The 25833-nt window shown below is 37.1% G+C and overlaps 1 protein-coding gene across 2 annotated transcripts; it reads left to right on the top strand.

The window, feature by feature from the left end:
* Window positions 1-842: 842 nt before the first annotated feature.
* On the top strand, window positions 843-25306 carry LOC131537573 (uncharacterized). Of its 2 annotated transcripts, XM_058771133.1 has the most exons (10): window positions 843-1522; window positions 5695-5800; window positions 17832-18006; window positions 18718-18753; window positions 18919-19189; window positions 20729-20874; window positions 23229-23508; window positions 23611-23750; window positions 24131-24204; window positions 24280-25306. In XM_058771133.1, exons 3-9 carry the CDS (start codon window positions 17964-17966, stop codon window positions 24166-24168), a joined length of 954 nt encoding a protein of 317 aa, XP_058627116.1. In that variant the 5' UTR covers window positions 843-1522; window positions 5695-5800; window positions 17832-17963; the 3' UTR covers window positions 24169-24204; window positions 24280-25306. The 2 variants fall into 2 exon arrangements, with proteins under 2 accessions (XP_058627116.1, XP_058627117.1); XM_058771134.1 differs by lacking the exon at window positions 843-1522 and having other exon boundaries at window positions 5311-5800.
* Window positions 25307-25833: the final 527 nt, after the last annotated feature.

Here is a 25833-nt window from a genome sequence, read left to right as displayed (position 1 = left end):
ACTTCTGACAGTAGTTTATTAGATAATTGTCCACTACTGTTTTTGGCTTCTAATGATGAATAGCCTATTTGCATTTCAGAGTGAGGTAACAAAATTGTTATTTATGTGATCATGTGATTTTGACAAACTTCACATCCTAATAATTTAAGAATAGCAAATTGATTAACTAGTGGGTGTGGAAATCTGTTATCTGATGAGGTTGGTGTTCCAGCCCTTGTTCCCTTTTGCTTGCTCAGCAAAAAGACAAGTAGTAATCAGAAAATATGACCAAAGTGTACAGAAAATATCAGATGAGAAGACAAAACTTGAACTGAACTGGGCTGCGTTTCCCAAAAGCACTGTAAGCCTAAGTTGATCGTAGCTCCATTGGTTTCAATGGGTGTACGATGTACTTAAGCTACGATGCTTTTGGGAAACGCAACCTGAGCTGAATAATGATATTAAAGTGATCACACTTTATACCAATATCCCCTAAAGGGTAATAAAGGTCATGATCCAATCCAATAAGTGCATGTGGTAAATGTTTAACAGACCCAGTTTTAAATTCCCATTTTCAAGATTTTAAGTAGTTAAAAGTGACCATAATTGACACCTTATTGACACATACAAAGTTTATGATCTAGAAAAATTTTGTATACACAGTGCAACACATGGTCAAAGAACAGATGACACAGAATAACACAAGTGTAGGTTACAACAAATTTATTAGGCCACTGATATTTTTAAAGACATCATATCAGTCATTGCCAAAGGGACCAGTTTTAAACCTTCTATAAGAAGTAACTGAAGATTAGCTCACATCATTCAGATGATGTGGAATTGTTGGTTTCACTTATAATTTATCTGGTAACATGGAAAAAAACAAACAAACAAAAAAAAATTACAAACATTAATTGCATTTTTCTACAGTGTATGACAAACACAACAAGAGATGGTGAATGTTGGACAATGTGGAATAGTCCCAACCTGCATAACTTTGGGATCCTCATAGCCTACTCTTTGACACAGTTAAACATTTGGGTAAGGTTGGTTTTATATGGGCACATTCGGACTTCTGCATTCAGTTACTTTGCTAACCACACTACATTGGACATTCAGCGGACATTCGCAAGTAAGTATGACATTAAAACAATACTTGCCCATTTTGATCGATTGTGAAAAAAAATATCCACGTATCCACATGAAGTAATTGTAATTTAGTCATGGATGACTGCACAAGAAAAACGATCATACCAATAAAAACTTTTAAAAGTGCAATAAGAAGTTAAACAAATTTATTTTAGACATAATTTCATAGTTTAGACATCGGTCTGTTAAGGTTAACTTTATGAAATAATCCTCAAACATTCTGAGATAGAGCGGAACTGAGATTCTCAGTTTCACAATCAGCCGCGCATGTCTGGTAATATCTCATTAATATTCATGTATGCTCCACCCACGGAAACCGAATATCTCAGAAACCAAAAATCTCGTAACACCGGTCGCAACATATTTCTGGACGAGACAAGTTTGCCTGCTGCAGGTACTTTAAGATTTTAAACTTCTTCCTTCCGTGGAGTCACATCGAACTTTCAAATTCTAACACTTTTTTTTTTTTTCACGGCGTTGTTTATGCAGCAGCTGGCTGGTCGCCCCTAACGCAAGCTGATTCACCTGAACACCACCGACCACACGCGCACACATACACACACACACGCATTCAAGTTCACCCGACTCACACACCTTCATGCACTCATCCAGCGGGCTTAATGCTGGTTTATTGTTTATGGTGAACTTGTATGGACTGAGACTCTAGACTCTTATCAATTCTGAGGTTTTTTTGCTCTTTATTTATTTATTTTTTCTCCCTCTTTTGGGATTGAGTTTTTTTTTATTTAAAGCTTGAACTGTACAAAGAGCAATACTGTTATTTACTCATTTCCATTTATTGTTTTTCTTTTCTTCTTCTTCTTTTTCCCCAAAGTGTTTAAATGCTGGGAAATTAAATATTGTAATTTGTTATTTAACAAAATACAACACATTCTTTTGATTTGAGAAAAGCAAGCTCTATTTTGTAAGCGTGTTATTTAAATCCAAAGTTTTGGTTGTGCTGTTGTGTATCGGGGGCTTTGTTTGTGCTCATTCGTGAGTCTATCTGGGAACAAAAAAAAAAAAACTAAAATATATAAATATTTTGACTTGACAAATTTTGTCTTGTCTGGCGCCCGAAAAAAGAAATTTTAAAGGGATTTAAATTTTACCAACACAAAATAAGAATTTGGGGGCCTGCCACCGTTACACAGTTTGTTGTAACAGTACTTGTTGAATTTGTGCTGGTCAGACGAAGTCTGAGCATTGAAACATATGCAACTAAGACTATTTAATAAACTCTGCTCCTTTTTATCATCACTTTGTCTCCTGCTTCTGCTCTTTACTGGCTTTTTCCTCAGTCAACTTCTTGGCTGATAGAAGGCCGTTAATAAGAGTTTTGGGTATTTTTGGGTTCTAGACAAGACTTGCTATTAACAGGTTTTGAGTATTAGACAACTGCTGAAGACAAAAGACAAAAACTTTTATCTTAGTGAGGAGGCGGGGCTGACCCCGTTGCTAGCTTTGACACAGTCTTTTGAAGGCTGTGATTGGTTGGTTGTCCAAGAAGGAAATAAAAGCACTTTTAAGAGTATGTTCTATTATAATCCTTCACTTTGAAATTACAGGCGTAATTTTTCCTGTTTTACCGTTCTCTCTCTCTCACACACACACACACACACACACACATTATATATGCATGTGTGTGTGTATATATTAGTGGTGGGCATAGATTAATTTTTTTAATCTAGATTAATCTCACTGTAATCTTGGAATTAATCTAGATTAATCTAGATTAAAATGGCTCATTTGAATTCTGCCAAGTAGATCAGAATAAGTTTACTACTAGTAGTAAACAACTAGCAGTCATCAAGAATTTAATATTGATAATAACATCGAAGACATTGTATGATTATTCCTTAAAGATAAGGTTTTAATAGTTTTAGTAGTAGTAGCCTATTAGGTTCTGCCCAATATCTTCAAGTGAAACCGAACTTTTATTTTGACGGGTTGCCGTGAGGATAGTTTTTCTCAAATGAAACTCGAATGCTCATGAAGTATTTATGTCCTTAGTGAGACGACAGATGTTAATATCGCCGCAAGCGATGCAGCGGTCTTCTGTATGAGTAGTGAACAAACCCGTGCGTCTGCGCCATACATTAACACAGAGACACACAGAAGTCATATTTAAATAGACGTTTTGCGGCTTAATATTTACAAATAGGAGTGGGAGTGTGCTCACTTGTGTGTGCGCTTACGTTTGTGTGTGTGTGTGTGTGCGAACCGGGGCGGAACTCCGCTGTGCGCGATACAGAGAGCGCGACCATGTAACGTAGAAACAGAAATGACTTGCCGATCTTCATTGGGAAGCTTCTTAAAAATAAATTTTTCCTGAAGCAAACCCGGCGGCTTCATAGCTGCATCCATGTTAGCACGCATACACACAGGTTCGAAGACTCGTTCTCGCCCACTACAGTGCAATTCGGCTAGGTATACATCCGCGCTAAAATATCAAGGTGAAAGTCATCATAGCTTGCGTAGTATAGACCCAGCTCCCAACCCAACTTTGAGAATAGATTAATGGCGATATTTTTTTTATCGCCCGATAAGAGTCTCACGTTAACGCAGCACGTTAACGCAGCACGTTAACGCCGATAACGGCCCACCACTAGTATATATATATATATTAGTCTTTATTTTTTTATTTACCATGCTGTCATACTTAACGTATTTGAAATGAACAGCAACACAAGGTTCTGAAAGTGCTGTAATTGTGTGATCACTTTGCTTATAGAAGGTTGTGAAAGACCCAAATCATCACTGCTGCATGGTTGCATTTTTCCAGTTGCTAAATATGTTAATGTAGTGATTTACTTCCATTTCTGGCACTATGGCATTTCTGTGCGGTGTCGGAGATGTTAGCGTGTCTCTAATAAGATTGGTCACAAACATGATCCCTGCACGATCTAATGTGTAGCGTCTTTATTAACTCACTGTCATGCACCCACAAAACCCAAGCAAGTAACCGCTTGTTAACTATTTAGATGCGCTTCTAGGCTTCGACCCCTTTTAATTAAGGTGATGTGATTATCTGATGGTTCTTAACAGGTTGTAGTTAGCTGATGTTAAAATCCTGCCATTACACTCTACTCTCTTGCGCGCGAGCGCTTTCTCTCTCTCTCCATGCCTTCCTTGCGTTGGCATCCATGTTTAATGTGTGTATGTCTAGTTCGATGACACAGACATACATGTTCCCCTGTAGTGTAGTTTAATAAACATCCATATGTATTCACACTTGGTTGTCTGTGTCTGCTGCTCTCAGAACGAAGTCACTTTAACGTCCGGTCTTGTTACATGGTCGGGGAGCAATGTTTTAGTAAGGAAATTATTTGTCGTGGCCAGAGAAATAATTTTCCTTAGAGTCAATAGACGGTCCGTACTGCGGACGAACTAATCATTTTATTGTACTATTAATACTACAGCTAATTCCTGAAGATGGATATATAATTGATATCAACCCGTTATGATTAATTATGTTCATCTCACTTAGAGCAAATTTGCTACATTGCGTTTTGGATGACAGCTGAGCCGACAGAGGGATTTCTTGATGGCTTGTCTCAGGGAATCCCGGTGCTGCAATTGGTTGCTGATTGGTCGTTGGATGACGTCCTTTCAGGAAAACCCCCTGCGGTGATTGGTTGGTTGCCTTGACCGTGGATGTTGCTTTCTTGACATTCCTCTGAGAGTTTCCTTGTGCAAAGACAGAGTCACAAAGTCTGACAAGGTGTTTGAGTTCTGGAGTCTCGCTTGCTTGATGGTACAGTGTGTGAGCGCAAGTTGTAGTGCGGTCAACTAGGCAAAAGAGCCAAAGAGCAAGCGCCGAATTCTTTGTGTCACCAGTTTTTAAGCGGGCTTATTTGGTCCATCCCTCGATGTGATCTTCCAATCAAATTGTCCCTGCAGGGCAGGTCCACGCCCCGTACAGTTCCTCTTTGTGCATAAATGAACATACTACTTAATCTTCCACGTGGGGAATATCTCTGCAAGTTCTGCTAATATCTTCTATAAAGTGTTATCACCCGAGTATGATACCGAATACCACTTTTTCATTCACACCAATGTTCTGCAATTATTGTAACCATGAGTATATTCAATACACTTATCTACTAATCTATCTATTAGTTTATGTGTAAATGGTCGTGGGTATCACAAGCCATCTGTTGCTGCAGTTAAAGTTATCACCGTCTTAGATGTTTTTCATGCCTGGAGATCATTCCTGTAAATCATCCTTTGTAGCTTAAGTCATTCCAGACAAGGAGCGGTCCTTTCTCCTCAAATCTATCATTGTTTTTATGGATCTCGTGAGAAGATAGCAGTGCAGGACAGGAAAGACCGAGACCCTTGGGCGCTATGTTGATCATTAATTAAGTTTACGACTGCAGATGGCTGAAGGCAGACCCTTTAGATTCTTCTTCGAATGAGTTGATTCAATAGTTTATGTGTGTGTCCGTTCAATGAGGTCCTACAATGTCATTTAATGGTTTTACATTTTAAAGTTGCGGATGCATGTGCATTAAGCATTCATTATGTTAATGAATCTTTGTTCATTTGCTCATTATCTGACAGAATCACTCTCCATTCTCCGCTGTTTCCGGAGTGAATTCAGACTATAAAAGAACAACCATCAGCTCACAGACACCATCATCTACTGATGAACATCTTCAAGACACAGGTAAGATCATGTGTATATTGTTTAATGTCATTTTTGGGGGTTTTCCTTCAGGTCCTTGTCTGAGCCACTTCTCATTTAAGGGGTTGTGTTCAATAGTAAGTTTATCAGCTCATAAAAATCATCATCTGTCTTGTAATTGTCATTATGACTGCAGATCATGTTATCTCATGTATGAGTTCATGTGGTGTTAACTATATTTGTATTTCAGCCTCTGGTATCACTGATTGTTTGTGGTTAATCAAACTAATTAATTAAAAGTGTGCACAATTTCAGTTTTATTATCAGCACTGAATGGAATAACGTCACAGATTTGTTTCCTAAGGAAAACATCTGAGTTCGCAAAGCAGCAAGAGAATTAGGAAAGTCAGAGCATTTGTGCTTCTCTTAGTGTTTGCAGGTTTCCTATTTGACCGAGGAAGTGAAAAACACTGTGAAAAATAAACTAGAAAACATTTTTAGTGTACTCGGGTAGTTGTGCCTGATCTAGTTATCTAAGTGCTAGTTGCATTGACTGTCAGTGGAGGGACAGAAATCCCTCAGATTTCATTAATATTTTAATATCTTGTGTTAATATAATTTGTGTTCTGAAGATGAAAAAAATTCAGGTTTGAAACGACATGAGGGTGTGTAAATGATGACACAATTTTCATTATTGGGTGAACTATCCCTGTAACATTACAATCGTTTTCCTAACAATTTAATATTTATAAAATCTTACTATTTTGCACAATTGATTGTGTTTGTGAATCCACTGTGTGCTGTACTTGTTCATGAGGCCTGATGTTGGTGATTTAATGAAGTCGGTTCGCTGCTGTCGTAGACGTCAGAGATTGAATCACAACCAGGACGAACACTCTGTAGTGAATCCACAGAACAGCTGCTGTACTGTAGTGTGCTGTATTTCAGCTCAAGAGCCTGCATCTCATTCACTGAACACCTGCAGCACAGTTTAACCTGCTGATAAATGAGCTGAAAAACACTGCACTATAATGTGTCAATGTCAATTTTTTTCATTGCAAGTACACTTACTTTCTAGAAAATTTAGATTTATTTATTTGTAAAAACAATTAGCAAAAAGAATTTTATTAGCAAAAAAAAAAAAAAAGAGGTATTTTTGTGTTTCTCCTGCTGACTTTGTGTAGTAGCAGTAATTTATCATATGATGGAGAGGAGGGTTATGACTGGTCATAATCTAGTGGAGCTAAGGTTTGCATTACTGCAGTCATGGATCAGTGCTGCATGACATCGTTTATATATTGACCCCATAGACTAATACATGTATAATGTTAAGTAGTTTAATGCTGTAATGATATTTATGCTTGTTAGCAGATTTTCCCTATGCATATACATTTCCCATACATATAAAAAAATAATAATTGTATTATCAAAGGGATAATTTTGTCATCATTTACACACCCACATGCAGATCCAAACATGTATGATGTCTGATGATCAGACTTTTTTTTTTTTTTTTTTTGGTAAACTATCCCTAAAAAGATCTGATGTTAAGTGCATGATCAGAGTATATTAGAGGTGCACTAAGTGAACTTTATATATAAAATATAGCTGGAATATTGTGTTTTTGTTGAAGTGTGTCGTATAGATTACTGTATTGTTTCTGTAACGGGCCGAACATGAGGATCCATTTGCAAGCTTTATTAAAGGAACACTCCACTTTTTTTGGAAATAGGCTCATTCTCCAACTCCCCCAGAGTTAATAAGTTGAGTTTTACCGTTTTTGAATCCATTCAGCCGATCTCCGGATCTGGCGATAGCACTTTTAGCATAGCTTAGCATAGATCATTGAATCCTATTAGACCCGTAGCATCGCGTTCAAAAATGACCAAAGAGTCTCGATAGTTTTCCTATTTAAAACTTGACTCTTCTGTAGTTATATCGTGTACTAAGACCGGCGAAAATGAAAAGTTGTGATTTTCTAGGCCGATATGATTAGGAACTATACTCTCATTCCGGCGTAATAATCAAGGAACTTTGCTGCGGCAGCAGGCGCAGTGATATTACGCAGCGCCTGAAAGTAGTCCATGTGACGGCAGCAAAGTTCCTTGATTATTACGCCGGACTGGGAGTATAGTTCCTAGCAAAATCGGACTAGAAAAATCGCAACTTTTCATTTTCTGCCGGTCTTAGTACACGATATAACTACAGAAGAGTCAAGTTTTAAATAGGAAAACTATCGAAACTCTTTGGTAATTTTTGAACACGATGCTACTGGTCTAATAGGATTCAATGATCTATGCTAAGCTATGCTAAAAGTGCTATCGCCAGATCCGGAGATCGGCTGAATGGATTCAAAAATCCAGGAACATGAGCGATAGCCCAGATAAGGTACAAACAGAGTCCGAACGACGAGACAAGGGTAAAAACACAGACTAGAAAACAAGAAACGGGTTCCATATCGCAACTAAAACTAGGAGAATAATGAACGCAGAACAATACAGGAACTGAACAGAAACACAGAATGGCTCGGTAAGGCAGCTAACACCAGGGGGTTGCTAAACGCAAAACAATACTCGGCACTCTGATTGAGGAAGTCCATGGCTTAAGTAAGGCGTGTAATGGGAATCAGCTGTGATCAGTCTCAGGTGTGAGCGTGCGATTAGTGAAATGGCTGCTGGGAAATGTAGTCCGGGGTAATGTGACAGTCTGTGCAATGTGTGAGTCAATATGATGGAGGAGTGACCTCTGGTGGCGAGTGAATGGAAGTCCATGGACCGGATTCATGACAGTTTCTTCTTCACTGTTAGAGTCAGAGACTGTCTTGCATTCTCTCTTTTTTGTACATTAAAGAGCTTACTGTTCTCCAGTATCGGTTTCTGCCTTTACTTATTTGACAAATAATTGTTGATGATGAACTGTTGTTGATTCAACTGTAGTGCTGTTCAAACTATAAAACAGTTAAAAATATAACAAACACAAATAACTACAGTTAAAAGATATACAAGACATCATCTCTCAGATACTTAACCCTTAAAACTGTGAAGAGTAATAAAAATCTTAAAACATCTTCGAACTCTACACACCAACACCTGTCAACAATACCTCAACACTCACGAATGATCAAACACTAACGTTAAAAATACGTTTTTAAATTCACTGCAAGTTGATGACTGTCTAATATGTTGTGGTACAGTGATCCAAAAGCACCGTCACCTCTAGATTTCAGATTCGTCCTCAGAACAAGAAATTCTGTGACTGAGATCATCACAATCTCTTCTGCTTCTGAATCAGGCCTGGAATACACAGAGAGGCTGTACCATGTAAAGACTTAAAAACAAATAATAAAATCTTAAAATTAATCCTAAAAGAAACTGGTGACCATCTTAATACCAGGGTAATACGATCATATTTTCGAGTGCCTATTAACAGTCTTACAGCAGAATTTTCAACCATCTGTAAATGGTTTAATAACCTTTTCCAAATCTTTCCAAGGTAAAAAAGGCAAAAGAAATCATTCTCAATTGAAAAAAGCTCATTTTGACAATCAAACTTCATTTATCTGTGTGTCAAATTTTTATGCACTTTCACAAAACACACTCAAGTTCTTTACCTGATGTTAGCCAAAAGGGTTCCATGTACCCAGCTGTCACCAAGTTCAGAGGGACCAAAAAAATGAACTCCATTTTCAATGCATTTAAGCACAAAAAAATAGCCGATGGTCACACCTTGACCTCCTCAAAAAGAATCTTTCCAAGGCAATAGCTGCAGTTGGCTTAAATTTGTCTCCTCCGCGTCACCTTAAACAACGTATGCTGTTCTGTGTCAGCTCAGAGCAAGGAGTGTCTTTGGGGAACATTCAACTTCCAGTGCATTCATCTTTGCCATGTTACATTAATTTAGTTGACTAGTGCTATACGCTGTATTAACAAAAACATTAATAGCATTAATAAAAACACTTACACTGACAAGCTACGCGATATCGCGTTTATAATCGAATGCGATTCATCTGCAATTATTAACGTGATATTGTGCAGCTTGTCAGTGATCTACGGCCCTGTGTATTAAATGCCGCTCCACCTGAAAGCACGTGATGGAGATCCTTACTGACGAGATGCGCATGACAATCACATGCATCTGATGTTTCTGAACATTTGTTCATGTTCCTCCGCCAAGATCCAATCACAGTGGGGCTCGTCTCCCTCCACACAGTAGTTAGAGAGGGGCCCTGCCATAAACTGGTCCTTGGAATGCCATCTCAACTGATGTTTACCACACATGCAAAGCTTAGACTTAAAAAAAAAAAAAGGTTGGATCGCAGACTCGCCACCTATCTCTCAAATGGACCATTGACACTCTATCTACAATCTCAATTAGGAGTGTCAATGGTCCATTTGAGAGAGATTAATATAAATTAAGATATAAATTGGATTGTTACTCACCTGAAGTCTACTTACCCGTTGTTTGTTTGCACTCCCAAGTCTCCTATCTCCGATCTCCAGCATCCGGTTCCTTATCTCAGTCCTGTAAACGGGTGTGTGTGTGTGGCTCTTCACCTGTCTGATCTTCCTCCTGCTCCATCTGCTATGTTTATCTGATCACCTGTTGCCTGACCGATGCTGTTGTATTAAATAAAGCCTGTTTGGAACGTTATTCATCTCTCTCTGGTCTGTGTACCCCGTGACATTTTCCTTTTCTGAAGTTGGCAACCAAAGATGGAACCCCTGCTCTACAAAGTCACATTTATGACCAAATTTACTGTGCAGGACAAACATGAAGCTTTTTAGTACTTGTGTTCAAGCCCACAATCAAATGAAGCATATTGGAAATCCTACACATGTGTCCTGATGTGTGCATGTGCTAAGCTTTCACTGTGAGAATGCCATGTCATTACACATGTATATCATTGTGGTAAACGTAGCATACTACGTTTTAATGTTTTAACGACAGCGAGGATTTCTTGGTGCATGATAATTCCACTTTAAATTGTGGTCTAAACCGCAAAAATTCATGTTCTCACAAAATGTTTTCACACTTACAGTTACCAATGATGTGCACTTAGCTCTTTTATGACTTATCAATATAGATGGTATAATGACTAAAAGGCATCTAAAATATAGTATAAAGAATAAGGCATTAATATGTGATTTATAAGTAATACACACACAGCCAATATGCATGCTAATAAACAACTAGTTAATAGTGAGAACTGTACCTTAAAATAAAGTGTTACTGACCATTCATAACCATTTTATTTGAAGGAAAAAGTAAGATTTGCATTTTTTAAATGTTCTGTCAGTGATGTGCTGATATCAAACAATTGTGTTTACACTGCAAAAATAGGTTTACTTCATAGGCAAAACTACATATATTTTGGTTTGAATCAGAATAATACTTCTCTGAAAAGTATTTTATACAGCTTTACAAATATATCCTGTTTGATAGATATTTGGGTACTTTTATTTTAAAACACACAAGGATCCTGAACGGTTGTAAAAATGTAACGTGACGGCATAAATGCCTTTACAGTCTGTATCTTGGGTGGGTGGTGATGCATGCGTGTACAATCTTCAGCTGATTATGATTTCCACAGGGAATTTAGTGCAGGTCTGTTGTACATAACCATAGGAAAGAACAATCAAAAGTGAGATCTCTTTAACATTTCAAATATTTCTCCTAGACAGAAATGAGGTTACTTTGAGATCAAATGGAGATTTTTGCTCGAGTCTCCTGCTTCTCAAACTTGTCTCCTGAGACAAAAACTATAACACGCTCACAATGGTCTCCTTTAAAGCTTTAGAAGAGATCTCAACAACATCACACTGTGCTCAGATATTTCTCCAAGTCTAAAGACTGTGTCTCCTCTAAAATCTAGTTTAGAGATCTCAACAAAGTGTGCATCAAGTCAAGTACTTGAAAGGCACAAAATAAAAAGGGGAAAATCATAAATTCAGAGTTTAAGCCTATATTAAGAGAGAAATTATGCAGCAATAAGGATAATGTTACTTTTTATAGGACAATGTTTATGTATTTAGGCACATCATTTATTGTTGGAAATAGTAATGTACCAGATGCCTTAATCAAATCAGATTTACAGAAAATGTAACCCTGGAGCTTTCTTTGCTGAAAGGCACATACTGTACATAGCTTATGACTCAGTCTTGATTATTAACTGACTAATTTGGGTTAGGGTTAGGGTTTGAGCAAAGCATGCTAATTGTTCTGTTGGTTCCACAGATGAGCACAGAACACTATTTAGAGTCCCAGCCTCAGAGGAGACAAAAGAGCAGTGGATTTACTGATTTATTTACTGTATATTAAAGGGGTCATGTGATGTTGTTAAAAAGAACATTATTTAGTTTATTTGGTGTAATGTAATGTGTTTATGTGGTTTAAGGTTAAAAAAAACATTTTCCACATACTGTACATTATTGTTGCTCCTCTATGCTCCGCCTTTCTGAAACATGTCGATTTTTACAAAGCTCATCGTTCTGAGAAGCGCGGTGTGCTCTGATTGGCCAGCAATCCAGTGCATTGTGATTGGCCGAATACCTCAAGCGTGTGATGGAAATGTTACGACCCTCACCGTATTGTGATGCCGTGTCCTGGTGCGACGACACAAAAACAATGAAACCCATTATAAACAAGGCATTTGTTGCATCCAGTGGGGACACAATTACTGATTATAATGACTTTTACTGTCTTTTTAAACATTACCATGTGTGGAGGCTATCCTATAAGCCTCGGCATGGTGTTCTCAACGCATAGCAAAAAGATCCTAAGTCCAGGCATTAGCTCTCTTTGGGTGGTGTTCCCGTTTATTATAAAGGTAGAAAAGGTATTTTACATAAAATGGTACTTCACCCAGTGCTAATTAATAAAGTGCTGTTGTGCTGTCGGTGGAGTGGATGCTCACAGCTATGGTAAGAACCGTGTGTTCCCCACCATCCACACCTTTCCCTAACTAATTGCCACACCTGTAAATATACCTAACTCCCAGTGACGTGCCACCCCAGTGCAATACTCCCCCAAGTGGCTAAAATAAGTAATAGCTAAATTAATCTATCTAAAAGGTGAATATAAATGGCTCCTACACCATGTCTGCATTTGTGATCGGAGAAATGACAAACAACAAGCACTACTCTAACTGTCCAGACTGTCCTTGCAAAGGTGGAATTGCCCCACTTTATAGAAACAGTCTTTGAGCAGCTGGCAGGCTACTCCCAGGTTCAGGAAACAGTCCTCCGTAAAATGCGCTGCACACACTCTAATATATGGGTTGAACTGTTCTGGAACAGTGTTGTAAATAAAACTTAACCACTGATTTCCAGTTGTGTCCTCTTTTGGAAGCCCAAACAAAGTAGTTTCGCTTTAACAATGAAACACAGCTTCTCCAGGACATGGCGCCGGCGGCAGCAACAATACTACTGTGACAAGATGGTGACAAGATGGCGCCGGGGATGGCAGCCGTGTTGCGAGCTCCGAGAAAACTTGTTTTCGTATGTTTGTTTTTTTGTTGTTGTTGTTTTTACGTGTTAGATGTCGTTAGTATAACTGTCTATGATAGAGACACGCTTTTAAACATCGGTTCTTCCGTCGCGCAATGCACTGAACGGATTGTTCACAGACACCGCATCAGAGCCCTTTGTCTGGAACGCACGACCACGACGAAAGAAACGTAGCCGAAAAAGAGGGAAAAGAGCTGGCGTTCTCGTCAGACTGAGAAGCCTTGCCTTTCGACCTCCTCTCCCAACCATTTTGCTGGCTAACGTTCAGTCACTGGATAACAAACTCTGTGAACTGCGTGCACGCATCTCATACCAACGAGAAACAAGGGATTGCTGCGTTATTTGTCTCACAGAAACCTGGATGTCTGCAATGGTTCCAGACTCAGCCATCGAGCTCTTTGAATAATTTTGAAAGAAATGTATTTTAATTCAATTCAATTCAAGGTTTTTTTTTTTTTACCTTGTTTGTAACAAAACACTTACGAGGTATTAACCAAACACTTTCCCACTCAGGATTTCTAACAAATTTAGACCAATAAGCAAAAGAGCAAGGCTTAGTAGTAACCTCCTTTAAAAATAGAGCGCAAATAGATTTGTTATTTTTAGTCTGTGAAAAACTAATTTTACCACATATTGTATCAGTTTGATTATGGGCATATCAACCAATATCACATCTCTAAACAATACCCAAATTAATTACAGAGAGAACAAGAGAGAATACCTTGGGAGTCACAGGAAAATTGCAGGTGCATCTCAATAAATTAGAATGTTGTGAAAAAGTTCATTATTACACATCAACTTATTTCAAAAAGTGCAACTTTCATATATTTTAGATTCACAAGGAGAGAACTGAAGCTGGAGTCAGTGCATCAAGAGTCACCACGCTCAGACATCTTCAGGAAAAGGGCTTCCAAGCCACTTCTGAACCAGAGACAACGTCAGAAGCATCTTACCTGGGCTGTGGAGAAAAAGAACTGGGCCCGTATTCTTAAAGATTCTAAGAATCCTAATTTAGCTTAAAAAAATCTAACTAAGTGTCTTTGCTTAAAAGTGATTCAGGACCAATCTGAGAGCAACTCTGAGTGTGGAAAAAACAAAAACTTTTATCTTAGTGAGGAGGCGGAGCTGACTCCATTGCTAGCTATGACACAGTCTTTTGAAGGCTGTGATTGGTTGGTTGTCCAAGAAGGAAATAAAAGAGCACTTTTAAGAGTATGTTCTATTATAATCCTTCACTTTGAAATTACAGGTGTAATTTTTCCTGTTTTACCGTACTCTCTCTCTCTCTCTCTCTCTCTCACACACACACACACACATTGTATATGTGTGTGTGTATGTATATATATATATATATATATATATATATATATATATATATATATTAGTCTTTATTTTTTTATTTACCATGCTGTCATACTTAACGTATTTGAAATGAACAGCAACACAAGGTTCTGAAAGTGCTGTAATTGTTTGTGTGATCACTTTGCTTATAGAAGGTTGTGAAAGACCCAAATCATCACTGCTGCATGGTTGCATTTTTCCAGTTGCTAAATATGTTAATGTAGTGATTTACTTCCATTTCTGGCACTATGGCATTTCTGTGCGGTGTCGGAGATGTTAGCGTGTCTCTAATAAGATCGGTCACAAACATGATCCCTGTACGATCTAATGTCTAGCGTCTGTCATGCATTGTGTGCAACACATTTCTTCTCCCTCTTCATGTTTCGTCCATTTTCTCCACAGCTAAAGAAACTCTTAAGCCTCTTAAAAGTCCTCGTCCGTACTACTTTTGGACCTTAAGACATCTTTTAAGGGTTAAGATGCTTTCTGAATCACTTTTTTCTTTACTAGGATCTTTTCTTTAATTTTAAGAGGAAACTTTTTTTTTAGAAGAATTTTTTTAGAATTTTGTTACTAGGAGCAACTCTTAACACTAAGATTTGTCATGAATATGTTCGTGCTCTCCTGAATAAGCACTTTGGGAACATTTACATTTACATTCATGGTTTTTGGAACATGCTTTAAGCAAATGACTCAAAGAAAACTTTCTGTGAATAAGAAAAACAAGTGACATTCTAAGAAGTGAACAGCAGTAGATGCAGATGCAAATGGCAAAGGCAAGACAAGGCAAGTTTATTTAAATAGCACATTTCATACACAAAAGTGCTTTACATAAAAGGAAGTGAAATAGTCATTAAAAAAATAATAATCACAATAAAAACAAGGAAATTGTATAAAAATTGATTTAAAATGAATTTAGAACAGTTAAGAATAGAAAATGATTATACATAAAATACACTGTCAGAGATTGATTCCTAGAAATATTGTAGAGCGCAATATTATGTTGCCATATTCAAATAAAGGTTTAAAAAAAAGTTAATTGCCACATTCAAATAAAGATGAAAAAAACGCAGGCTAAGTGCACTAATTAAACAAGTATATGTTCAGCTAAATGTCAGCCTCTTGCATGTATGCTTCTCATAGCGGATATGCATATAAACAGCTTTTTAATTAACAGAGTAGAGTAGTAGTAATCATGGCTGATAGTAAGACATGCAAACGTAATAGAAAACCAAACTGGACGCAAGAACAGCTGTTTATTTTTGCCCAACTGGTTAATGAAAAGGATATAATCAAAGGAAAATTTGGAGTTAGGATAACCTCCAAACCCTAAAGCTGATACCTTTTTAAAAGCTCATTATTGTCAAACGTTTCTCAAATGTTTATATTCTGAGGCAGATTGCCGGCAACAGCCATTTTAGGATAGTTGTGAGTTGGTCTTAGTGACTTAGGAGTCCTCTTCACTACTCCTAACGTTGCACAGATTTAGGAGCTAGTTTTAGCGCTAAAATGCATTGTGAAATACTCTTAGAGCAAAAATTTAGGAGTCCTACATTCAGGATTGACACGCCCATTATTTTTAAGATTTTCTCCTAAATCGGCAAGTTATGAGCTACTTTTAGCCTTAAGATGTTTTGTGAATACGGGCCTCTTCTGGAAGCTGGTTCCAGCTGCGGGCGGCATAATAGCTAAAAGCGGACTCTCCTTGTTTTGTGTGAACCCTTGGTATTTCTAACTGACTCGATCCTAATGATCTGAGTGGTCTGTTAGGTTTATATTCAGTGAGCATATCTGCAATGTATTTAGGTCCTAGGCCACTGAGTGATTTATAAACGAGTAAAAGTACTTTAAAATCAATCCTAAATGTAACTGGAAGCCAGTGTAAGGACCTGAGGACTGGTGTGATATGCTCAGATTTTCTGGTTCTAGTCAGAATCCTGGCAGCAGCGTTCTGGATGAGCTGCAGCTGTCTAATGGTCTTCTTTGGAGACCATTACAATAATCCACCCTGCTGGTGATAAAGGCATGAACAAGTTTCTCCAAGTCTTGGTGGCAAAACATTTCACAAAGAGTGGCAAAAATTTACTGCATTGCTATATGAACTCCTAATGTGAATATTCACATTTTAAAGATAGTTTTGCATCATCTAGAAACACATCATCTCCTGATGTCGGACCAGATGGAGGACGGTGATTGTGTGTTTTCAGGTAGCTCTGACAGGCAGCCTCCATGCACAAAACAACAAAATGCAAATGTCTGTTGATCTTGAGAAGTCTGTAAGAAAAGACACATTTAAAAATGGCTGGTGCAACACACAAAATGGAAACAACATGCAATAGGCCTATTCCAGATAAAGATTAGGAAAACTCTCATAAACCACTTCTGTGGCACCCTTATGATTTTATTTATTTATTTATTTTTTTTGGAGCTTGACAGCTTCAGTTCCCATTCACCTCAAAAACTCATCCTAGGTGCTTCATACAGGTCATACATTGGAACGACATGGAATAATGAGAGTTTAAGTCAAATTAGCTGCCACTGAATTTGAATACAAAAGTGAATGCAAATCTTAATGTAGTTCAGGAAGATTGTCCCTCAATTTTCTTTCAGGAGAGGAGACAAACTAATCCAGTTTGGTGGATTTTGCTATTGTTGTTAACACCTAATATTCAATGTAAGCATGTCCTGCTGAAACAAAAGCAATAGAACCCTGCCCAAAACACAATAGAAAATGTAATGGTTTTAATGGGAATTGTATTGGTTTTAATGGAAACTATAATGGTGTCTACTGGTATGTGATGGACTCTATTGGTGGGATGTTAAATCCTGTTGGAAAAATGCCCAAATCACACTACAAAGAGGAATTTTGTAATGGTTTTACTGGAAAAAGCTAATGGTTTATAATGGTATTTTAATGGAAACCATTGGAATTTCTGTGATGGTTTCTATTGGGCTTCTATTGTTTTTTTTTTTTTAGAAGGGTCAACATGAAATTCATTCTTTGACTTGCATTACATAAAAGTGTCCGCCAAAGAGAATGTACAATTTTAATAGCATTGACATTTTGATATCATAAATCACTAAACTGAAGTTACAAATTATCAGTATTTTCAGTGAAAAGGTGTTCACTCGTTTTGTTGCTAAAATGTTTAAGAAAATAATAATTATTTTTATTTATTTGTGTGTGTGTGTGTGTGTGTGTGTGTGTGTGTGTGTGTAAACTCCAGACCGAAAGGAAAGTGGGAGGAAAACTAGGATCATGTGATTCTGACGTAACTTGAACTAATATATTTCTCCCAGGAACAACGCTCATTCAAACCTCCTCAAACAAAAGCAGAAAGAATCACGAATCGCCTGAAATGAACATGAGAGTTTTCTACAAGAGTCTGTTGTCTTTACTGGGTAAGTAAAACATACAATCTGTCTCGTATCTTAATGACCTACAGTCTGTTTTCAGCTTCATCTTTCAGAAGATCCTAAATTATAATTGAATGTGTTGTTGTTGGTTCATGTTATCTAAACACCCTTAAACAAAATAATTTTACCTGAGAAGCTAAATTATATAAGACTCTAATACATGATTTTAGAGATTATACTCAATTTTACCCAAATAGAAAATATATTAAAAAATAATAATAAAAAAAAATCCAACAAAATACACTGCAAAAAATGCTTTTCTTACTTAGATTTTTTGTTTTATTTCCAGCCAAAATATAAAAAAATTCTTAAATCAAGAAGGATTTTCTGACAAGTAAAAATTATAGTCTCGTTTTCAGAAAAAACATGTCAAAATTAAGTGATATAATCAAGAAAAATAATCTTGTTTTCTGTTTGACATAAGATTATTTTTCTTACTCCATTGGCAGATTATTTTGCTTGTTTCAAGCAAAAACTCACTTAATTTTGACATGTTTTTTCTGAAAACGAGACTATAATTTTTACTTGTCTAGAAAATTCTTCTTGATTTAAGAATTTTTAGATATTTTGGCTGGAAACGACTAAAAATCTAAGTAAGAAAAACATTTTTTTTATAGGTGTATAGGCTTATGCTCATAAGAACAATCCATTTGAGTTGCTAAATAATGAGCATTGTTCTGTGTTTCTCATTTCAAGGCTTTTTCTCAGTTCAGACGAAAGCAGAAAGAGAAGGTGAGATTTTGTGAATTAAACACTACTACATCTTTTGTTAGGGAGTTTGTGCTGCTGTGAAAGATTTTCAGACACATGACGAAAACCAATGAACTTAAATAGTCAAGAAGGGCTATACATAATTGTAATAAAGAATTGTAAGGTTTTCTCTTGAATGTATTCCAGTGAACGTAGCAAGTTGGGGAACAGCCGATCAATCGACAACATTTTACGGCTTTGATCGTGACTGGCGTGCCCAAAACGCTCTGGATGGGTCGAGGTATGGCTGTACTTGTACAGACGAACAAAGTAACCCGTGGTGGAAGCTGGATCTGAAGAAGACGTACAGTGTGAACAGAGTGAGCATCACTAACAGACTCATCTGTTGTGAAAACTGGATAGACGGAGCAGAGATTCGGATTGGAAACGATTCTTCAGATGTTTTCAGTAACCCAGTGTGAGTCTCTCTGATATATTCTTATATGCAGATTTTGGGGAGTTGGTATTGTCATACATACATATGTATGTGTGTGTGTGTGTGTGTGCTTCATATACTGACTATTCACAGGTGTTTAGACTGTTAATAGTGGGATTTGCAGTGGTAAGTGAATGGGATGTCGATTCAGTTCAGTGAAGGATTTGTCTTACTGATTCCAACTGCTCACTCTCGCCAACTCACGCAATTGACACTTTTCTCACCCTCTCAAGCCACACATCCATTTTCTCAAAAGCAATTTCATTTAAAACTGTAATAATAGAATATTGGCCAAACAGATTTGGTAAAGTGCGCATTTGTATGGAGCCCTTAAAGGGACATGGCGGTGGAAAAGATTCAGGGTGAGTGGAAAACATTTGGGGTGGGAGGAATAGGAAACTTTTTTTTTTTGAATGTTTTGCGTTCTCTCACAAAACTTTTGCATTCCCTCGAGAAACTTTGCATTCTCACGCAAAGATATTTGCGTTCCCTCAGTTCAGACAAACTCTATCTGTTTGGTTCACACAGCTCCGTATGTTCACAATGAAGCAGTTCATAGTTTTATTTTGAACTTGGACTCGAGTATAAAGAAATACAGTCAGTGCTTAGTCCAAGGTGTGGGCTTAATGTTTTAAAAGAGTGACATTGGAGGACCAAACTCTAATAATAAATACTGATAAAATTATTAGGCTAATATTAATAACCTTATTAATAATATTACTATTTAAAAAGGCAGAATAGCCCAGAATTTGAACGCAGTGATTCATAAAACGCTTAACGTGGCTTAATGAAGATGATTTTAAAAAAGACCAAATATGCTATCGTGTATTAAAAATATGTAGCCTGTGCACAATAAGCGTTTTCTCCCCATAGAAAAGTTTTATTAACAGTATCCTAATATTTTTAATAAGGTTAATAGAAGCCTAATAATTTTATCATTTATTATTATCGAATTTAGTCCTCCAATATCACTTTTTTAAAACATTAAGCATTTTAGAAATGTCCCAAAACCGTACCTTGAACTAAGCAATAACTAGTTTTCTTTATACTTGAGTCCAAATTCCAAAAACTCTATGAACCGCTTCATTGGGAACATACGGAGCTGTATGAACCACTGCAAGCTGCAAAGTAAACAGGAAGAGTTTGTCCGGACTCAACTGGTTTTGCGAAAGAATTCAAACGTTTTGCGGGAGAACGCAAAGCTTTTTTTCCCTTAATAAATGAAATCATCATTTAAAAACTTCATTTTGTATTTACTTGCTTTATCTTTGTGTAATATTAAAATATGTTTGATGATCTGAGTCTTTTAAGTGTGACAAATATGCAAAAAAACAGGAAGGGGGCAAAAACCTTTTCACGGCACTGTAAGTTGGAGGAAGTATCCAATTATAAAATATACATTGTGTTATAAAAGAAAGAGTTAATCATCTTAAATACATTCAGCAATAAGAGAAGAAAATACAAGTCATACTAATAATGAACAACAAAATCACAGGAACTCACTTTTTCATTTTTCTCCAGATGTGCTGTAGTTTCTTCTATTGCAGCAGGAGCAACCGAAAGCTACTCGTGTCGTGGGATGGAGGGACGCTATGTGACTCTGAATATTCGTGGAACTTCAAAGACTCTTACTTTCTGTGAAGTGGCAGTCTATGTGATTTTTCCAGGTAATTCAGTGCTACTTAACAACCTGGTCTAATCCCTTTCCAGGCGAATCTGACTGGACCGGCCTGAAATAAAAGCTTTTATAAGGCTATTTGAACAGAAGACTAGGGACGGATTAACGTTCCAGGGCACAACATCACAGTGTAGTATCGGTCCTCCTGGAACACGATTTTAATTGTGCGGGACAGAGGCTTCATGCCTATTCCAACTGGATTTTGAGCCAAGAGGATTTTGAATGCAGCTTCCAAAAATCACAACAGCGTGAATAGAACATGTCACATCGCCAGCTGCTAAATTCAAATCTGGATTCGCGCTTTGGCAGGCACTGAGTCAGAGACAGATGCATTTTTACAGCATTGTGCATTATAATCAATCACAAGTTTGAAGAGCACGTCGCAGCAGTAACTGCGCCGAGGTCGAAGTGCTCTTCCGCCATACATTATAGTCATCATTTTTATCCGCTTAGAAAATCGATTTTGAATGCAGCTTCCAAAAGTCAAAAATAGCAGAATCATTTTTTTTAATATATTTGATACAATCACAACAGCGTGAATATGTCACATCGCCAGCTGCTAAATTCTAATCTGCTTTCGTGCTTTGGCAGGCGCTGTGTCAGAGACAGATGCGTTTTTACAGCGCTGTGCATTATAACCAATCACAAGTTTCTTTTGAGCTTATGAATGCAAGGACCAATCAGAGGTGTCCAGATGAGCCATCGCTTTTGTTCAGTGTGTGGGCTCGCTGACTGAATTCTGCTCTCTGGTGAATTCTCTCATCAGAAACAACAAAGTGCAGATGTAAAAAAGACATTAATTTCAGTGTAGACCGTTGCAGTGATTATATTGGGAGTTTTTGAGAGTGCTCTGGCTAGACTGAATCAATGATAATGTTCTTTGCTCTTTTTCTGTAAAATGAAATTGTTATTATTAGTAACTTACAATGTTTTTAAAAAATTAAATTCATGTTAATTGCACAGTAAGTCGTATTAAACATATTTTATGACATGACACCCCTATCTGGTACTTAAAGGTGCACTTAGCGATTTTTGCTAAACAATGTTAATATTTGAAAGCACCAAACAAACACACCCATACCCCAACAGCACCTCACCCTTAAAGGAAAATGCCACCGTTTTTCAATATTCCAATATTTTCTTCCCTCAATTTAGACGAGTTGATACGTACCGCTCCCGTCTCAGTGCGTGCACTTAATTGCTGTAGCACGGCGCCAGTATGCTAGCGTTTAGCTTAGCACCATTAATTCCTTGGGATCCAAACAGGGATGAATCACTTCCATGTTTTCCCTATTTAAAGACGGTTACATGAGTAGTTACACGAGTAAGTACGGTGACACAAAATAAAACGTGGCGATTTTCTAAGCGGATAAAAATTATGACTAATGTATGGCGGAAGAGCACTTTGCAGTGATGATATTACTGCGCCGAGGTCGACGTGCTCTTCCACCATACATTATAGTCATATTCAAACAAAAACCAACAAGGATAAGTTATGTAAAACGAAGCAAAATCAATGTTACTCATCTTTTAAGAAGAAAAAACAACGCAACCTCTGCGTCCGATTCGAGCCCTTCCCGCTCCTTGAGTTCTGCTCCGATATTTATGCGGGTCTTTCCTCTTGCCTGATCATAACCCTTCTTTTTAATGTTTTATTCCTCTGATATTTTCCTTTTTTTTTATCTGCCATCTCTCTCTATCTATTGTCGATTTGCTAATATCCATGCTGTGCACTCTCTTATCTCTGTCATTACAAGACACGCCCCCCCTTACTGCTGATTGGCTACAAGTGTGTTTTGGGACTCGGTCTGACACTGTGGTCAAAAGCGTTTTTCAATTATTACTTAGTGCACCTTTAAAAAGATGGGTTTTATGCGTAGTTAATAGATTACACTAACATTAGGCTACTTTGCCCTTTATACAGGTAGATCAGCTAACATGATGTATAAATGGGCAAAATGCATTAACTTACGCATATTTGAGAATTTCATGATATAAGTTTACACATTTGGAAATATTTTGAATACAATAAAATAAATAAATAAAACCAATAAGCCTACATTAGTTATACATCGTTATGCTGTTGTGTGTCACATGACAAGGCCTCCCCCTTCACTCATGGCCCCCTCAAAAAATAATGAGTGCATGACACCCCTGGTGGGGAATATCTGCTCGGAGGCGCTACAGATACAGCCGCCAAAATATTCCTTAAAAACGACTTTGTCAGGACTCAACCAGTTCTTACAGATCTGATAGAAATGCATTCCTAAGAAAACTTCCTCAAAAATATTTAAAGTGAATAAAATAAGCTGACTAAAACCATTTCTTGACACTATCTTGCAGGTAATTTGGCAACAGGAAGAACCGTCACACAGTCGTCAACCTATGACAGCTGGTCTGCTCAACAGGCCATTGATTTCAATCCTGGTGTCACAAATTCACGGTCAGCATGTTCTTCAACCGATATGCAGACTAACCCATGGTGGAGGGTGGATCTGCGTTATATTTACAGCGTAAGTAGAGTCGTCATCACAAACAGACTAGACTGCTGTGCAGAGAATATAAACGGAGTGGAGATTCGCATCGGAAACTCTTTGGAGAACGACGGCAACAACAATCCCATGTGAGATCCTCTTTCAGTGGCTTAAAATCCATAAATAAACCCTGAAATCACATATGAAGAAAGGCTAGAAGTCTAAATGAGGTTTTCTCCGTCTCTCTTTAGCTGCACTGTGGTTTCTAGCATTCCAGCTGGTGTTTCCTCCACCTACACATGTAACGATATGGAGGGACAATACGTGAATCTGATCATTCCTGGAGATTCAAAGGATCTCACTCTGTGTGAGGTGGAGGTCTATGGAGAAGGTGTGTTTTGGGAAACTATTAACGCCTTCACAATAGTTGAAATTTGGATGTTTATGGTTTTTGAACATGTGAAACTTCAACAGTTGCATGCGCTCAGCTTTCAATAATTTACTGCATAAAATACATTTGTGTTTCACTATTGCAGGTGAACCTGTATTTAATGTCATCTAGGTATTTTTGTTTGTGTTACTTTGTGTAGCTTTGTTCATTGTTTTTGAGGATCACTACACAACCTCTCACTGCATCTGTTTAATCTTAAGTGACAAGAATTTGCAACAAACTGCTGCAGATATTGTAGACTCGATGCATTTTGTTTTATTATTTGCATTTAGTATTTGCTTTTCTCTTCTCTGTATGTTCACACTCATGTGCCCTTTTAGGTCCTTTATTCCAAGACTCTTGTGAAGATGAACCTTAAGTTTGAGTCTGTCTGAACCTCCAGCTCCTGTCACAGGTGAGAGAAGGAAACACACAGAAATCTGAAATCAAATCACATTGATAGCAGTTTTGAGATATCTGCTCATTTCAGCTTCTGGCGGAACGAGTGATTTCTGACATGAAGAAAGAGATGATGATGATGATGATGATAAAGTCTCTTCAGATCAGCTTTGATGTTCTTTATTTACATGCTGGAATTTTCTCCATTCCTCAATCTTGATCACAAAGTTGTATGTGAAAATTGAAACTACTGATTCCTGATTGCTGCTTTGAAGCCATTTGTATTGTATAAAGTGCAAGTACTTGACAATGTGGGGGCAATGTTATTTAGGATATTAAGTAAAGATCAAGTTCCATGAAGATATTTTGTAAATTTCTTACAGTAAATGTATCAAAACTTAATGTTTGATTAGTAATATGCATTGCTAAGACCTTCATTTGGACAACTTTAAAGGCGATTTTTCTCAGCATTTAGATTTTTTTGCACACTCAGATTCCAGATTTTCAAATAGTTGTATCTCAGCTAAATATTGTCCTATTCTAACAAACCATACATCAATGGAAAGTTTATTTATTCAGCATAAATCTTCATTTCGAAAAATTGACACTTAAGACTGGTTTTGTGGTCCAGGGTCACATATAACGTTGTTTGGAATGATAATATTTCTGACCACTAGATGTCATCAGCAGCATCTTTACTGATGCTATGACAAACAAGCAAGTTTAAGAACAGTTTTAATATTAATGATAAAATATTACATGGTACACTGTAAAATATATGATCAGTCAACAGGTTTTATCCATTACTTTAACTCATAATTTACCAATTTCACAAAATTTTAAGTGATATGAGATTCAACTAGACAAGATTGAAAAAAATAAGTGTTTTAACATTTACAAGTATAATTATCTGCATGCATTCCGGTTTGGGTGGTTGAACAGTTTGTTTTACTATTAAAACCAGCTTTAATATTTGTGCGAATGACATTGTGCACCTTATATACTAATATTTTCTTTCTCAGCTTATGGAAGAGCTGCTTGTGATGAGCTTTTGTTCATCATGTCACTTTCTTTTTGGTGGTTATCAGTGTATTACAAAGGTACAAAACAGATTTCAGAACTTCAGGAGGTTGGTATATTAACATTATATCAGTTAATGAAATGGGGGTTATGTAAATTGAAGTTAAATCTGTAGAACCTAAAATGTTGCTACCATATTATTATTATTATTATTATTAATTTATTTGCTTTTTTTTTCTTTTCTTTTTTTACAGTGCATTTAACTTTTTATTTTACTGCACTGTGTCTGTAAATTTCTATTCAGTACACATCTTTAAAGGCTGTGAGTTTGTTTCTCTACTTCAACAGCGCTTACACTTTACAGCTTTATTTTCATCTGTTTTCTGAAGGGTTTTACAGAGGAGTTTGTTCATGTCATTCACACAGATTTTATTTCTAAAAACAAGGTGAATTTTTTTTTCTTTCCTGTTGTTACGCCCCGCGTCTAGGGGTAGTAAAGATAAACTCTAAGCAGGGCATAATAAAACAGGGTTGTGGTTATGGAATCCCCAAGCACGATATCCTCCGGTCGATAATCAGACAAATACACGATGTTAGGTCAAAGAAAATAATTAGATTTATTTAA

This window comes from Onychostoma macrolepis, chromosome 03 (genome assembly GCF_012432095.1).
Source record: "Onychostoma macrolepis isolate SWU-2019 chromosome 03, ASM1243209v1, whole genome shotgun sequence".
Classification (NCBI taxonomy): Eukaryota; Metazoa; Chordata; class Actinopteri; order Cypriniformes; family Cyprinidae; genus Onychostoma; species Onychostoma macrolepis.
This window is presented reverse-complemented; position numbering and strand designations above follow the sequence as displayed.

Coding starts and splice junctions, on each gene's coding strand:
- LOC131537573 (XM_058771133.1), top strand. CDS start 17,964: ATGAACATGAGAGTTTTCTACAAGAGTCTGTTGTCTTTACTGG. Junction 18,007..18,717: donor GAGTCTGTTGTCTTTACTGG/GTAAGTAAAACA, acceptor TCTCATTTCAAG/GCTTTTTCTCAGTTCAGACG. Junction 18,754..18,918: donor GACGAAAGCAGAAAGAGAAG/GTGAGATTTTGT, acceptor AATGTATTCCAG/TGAACGTAGCAAGTTGGGGA.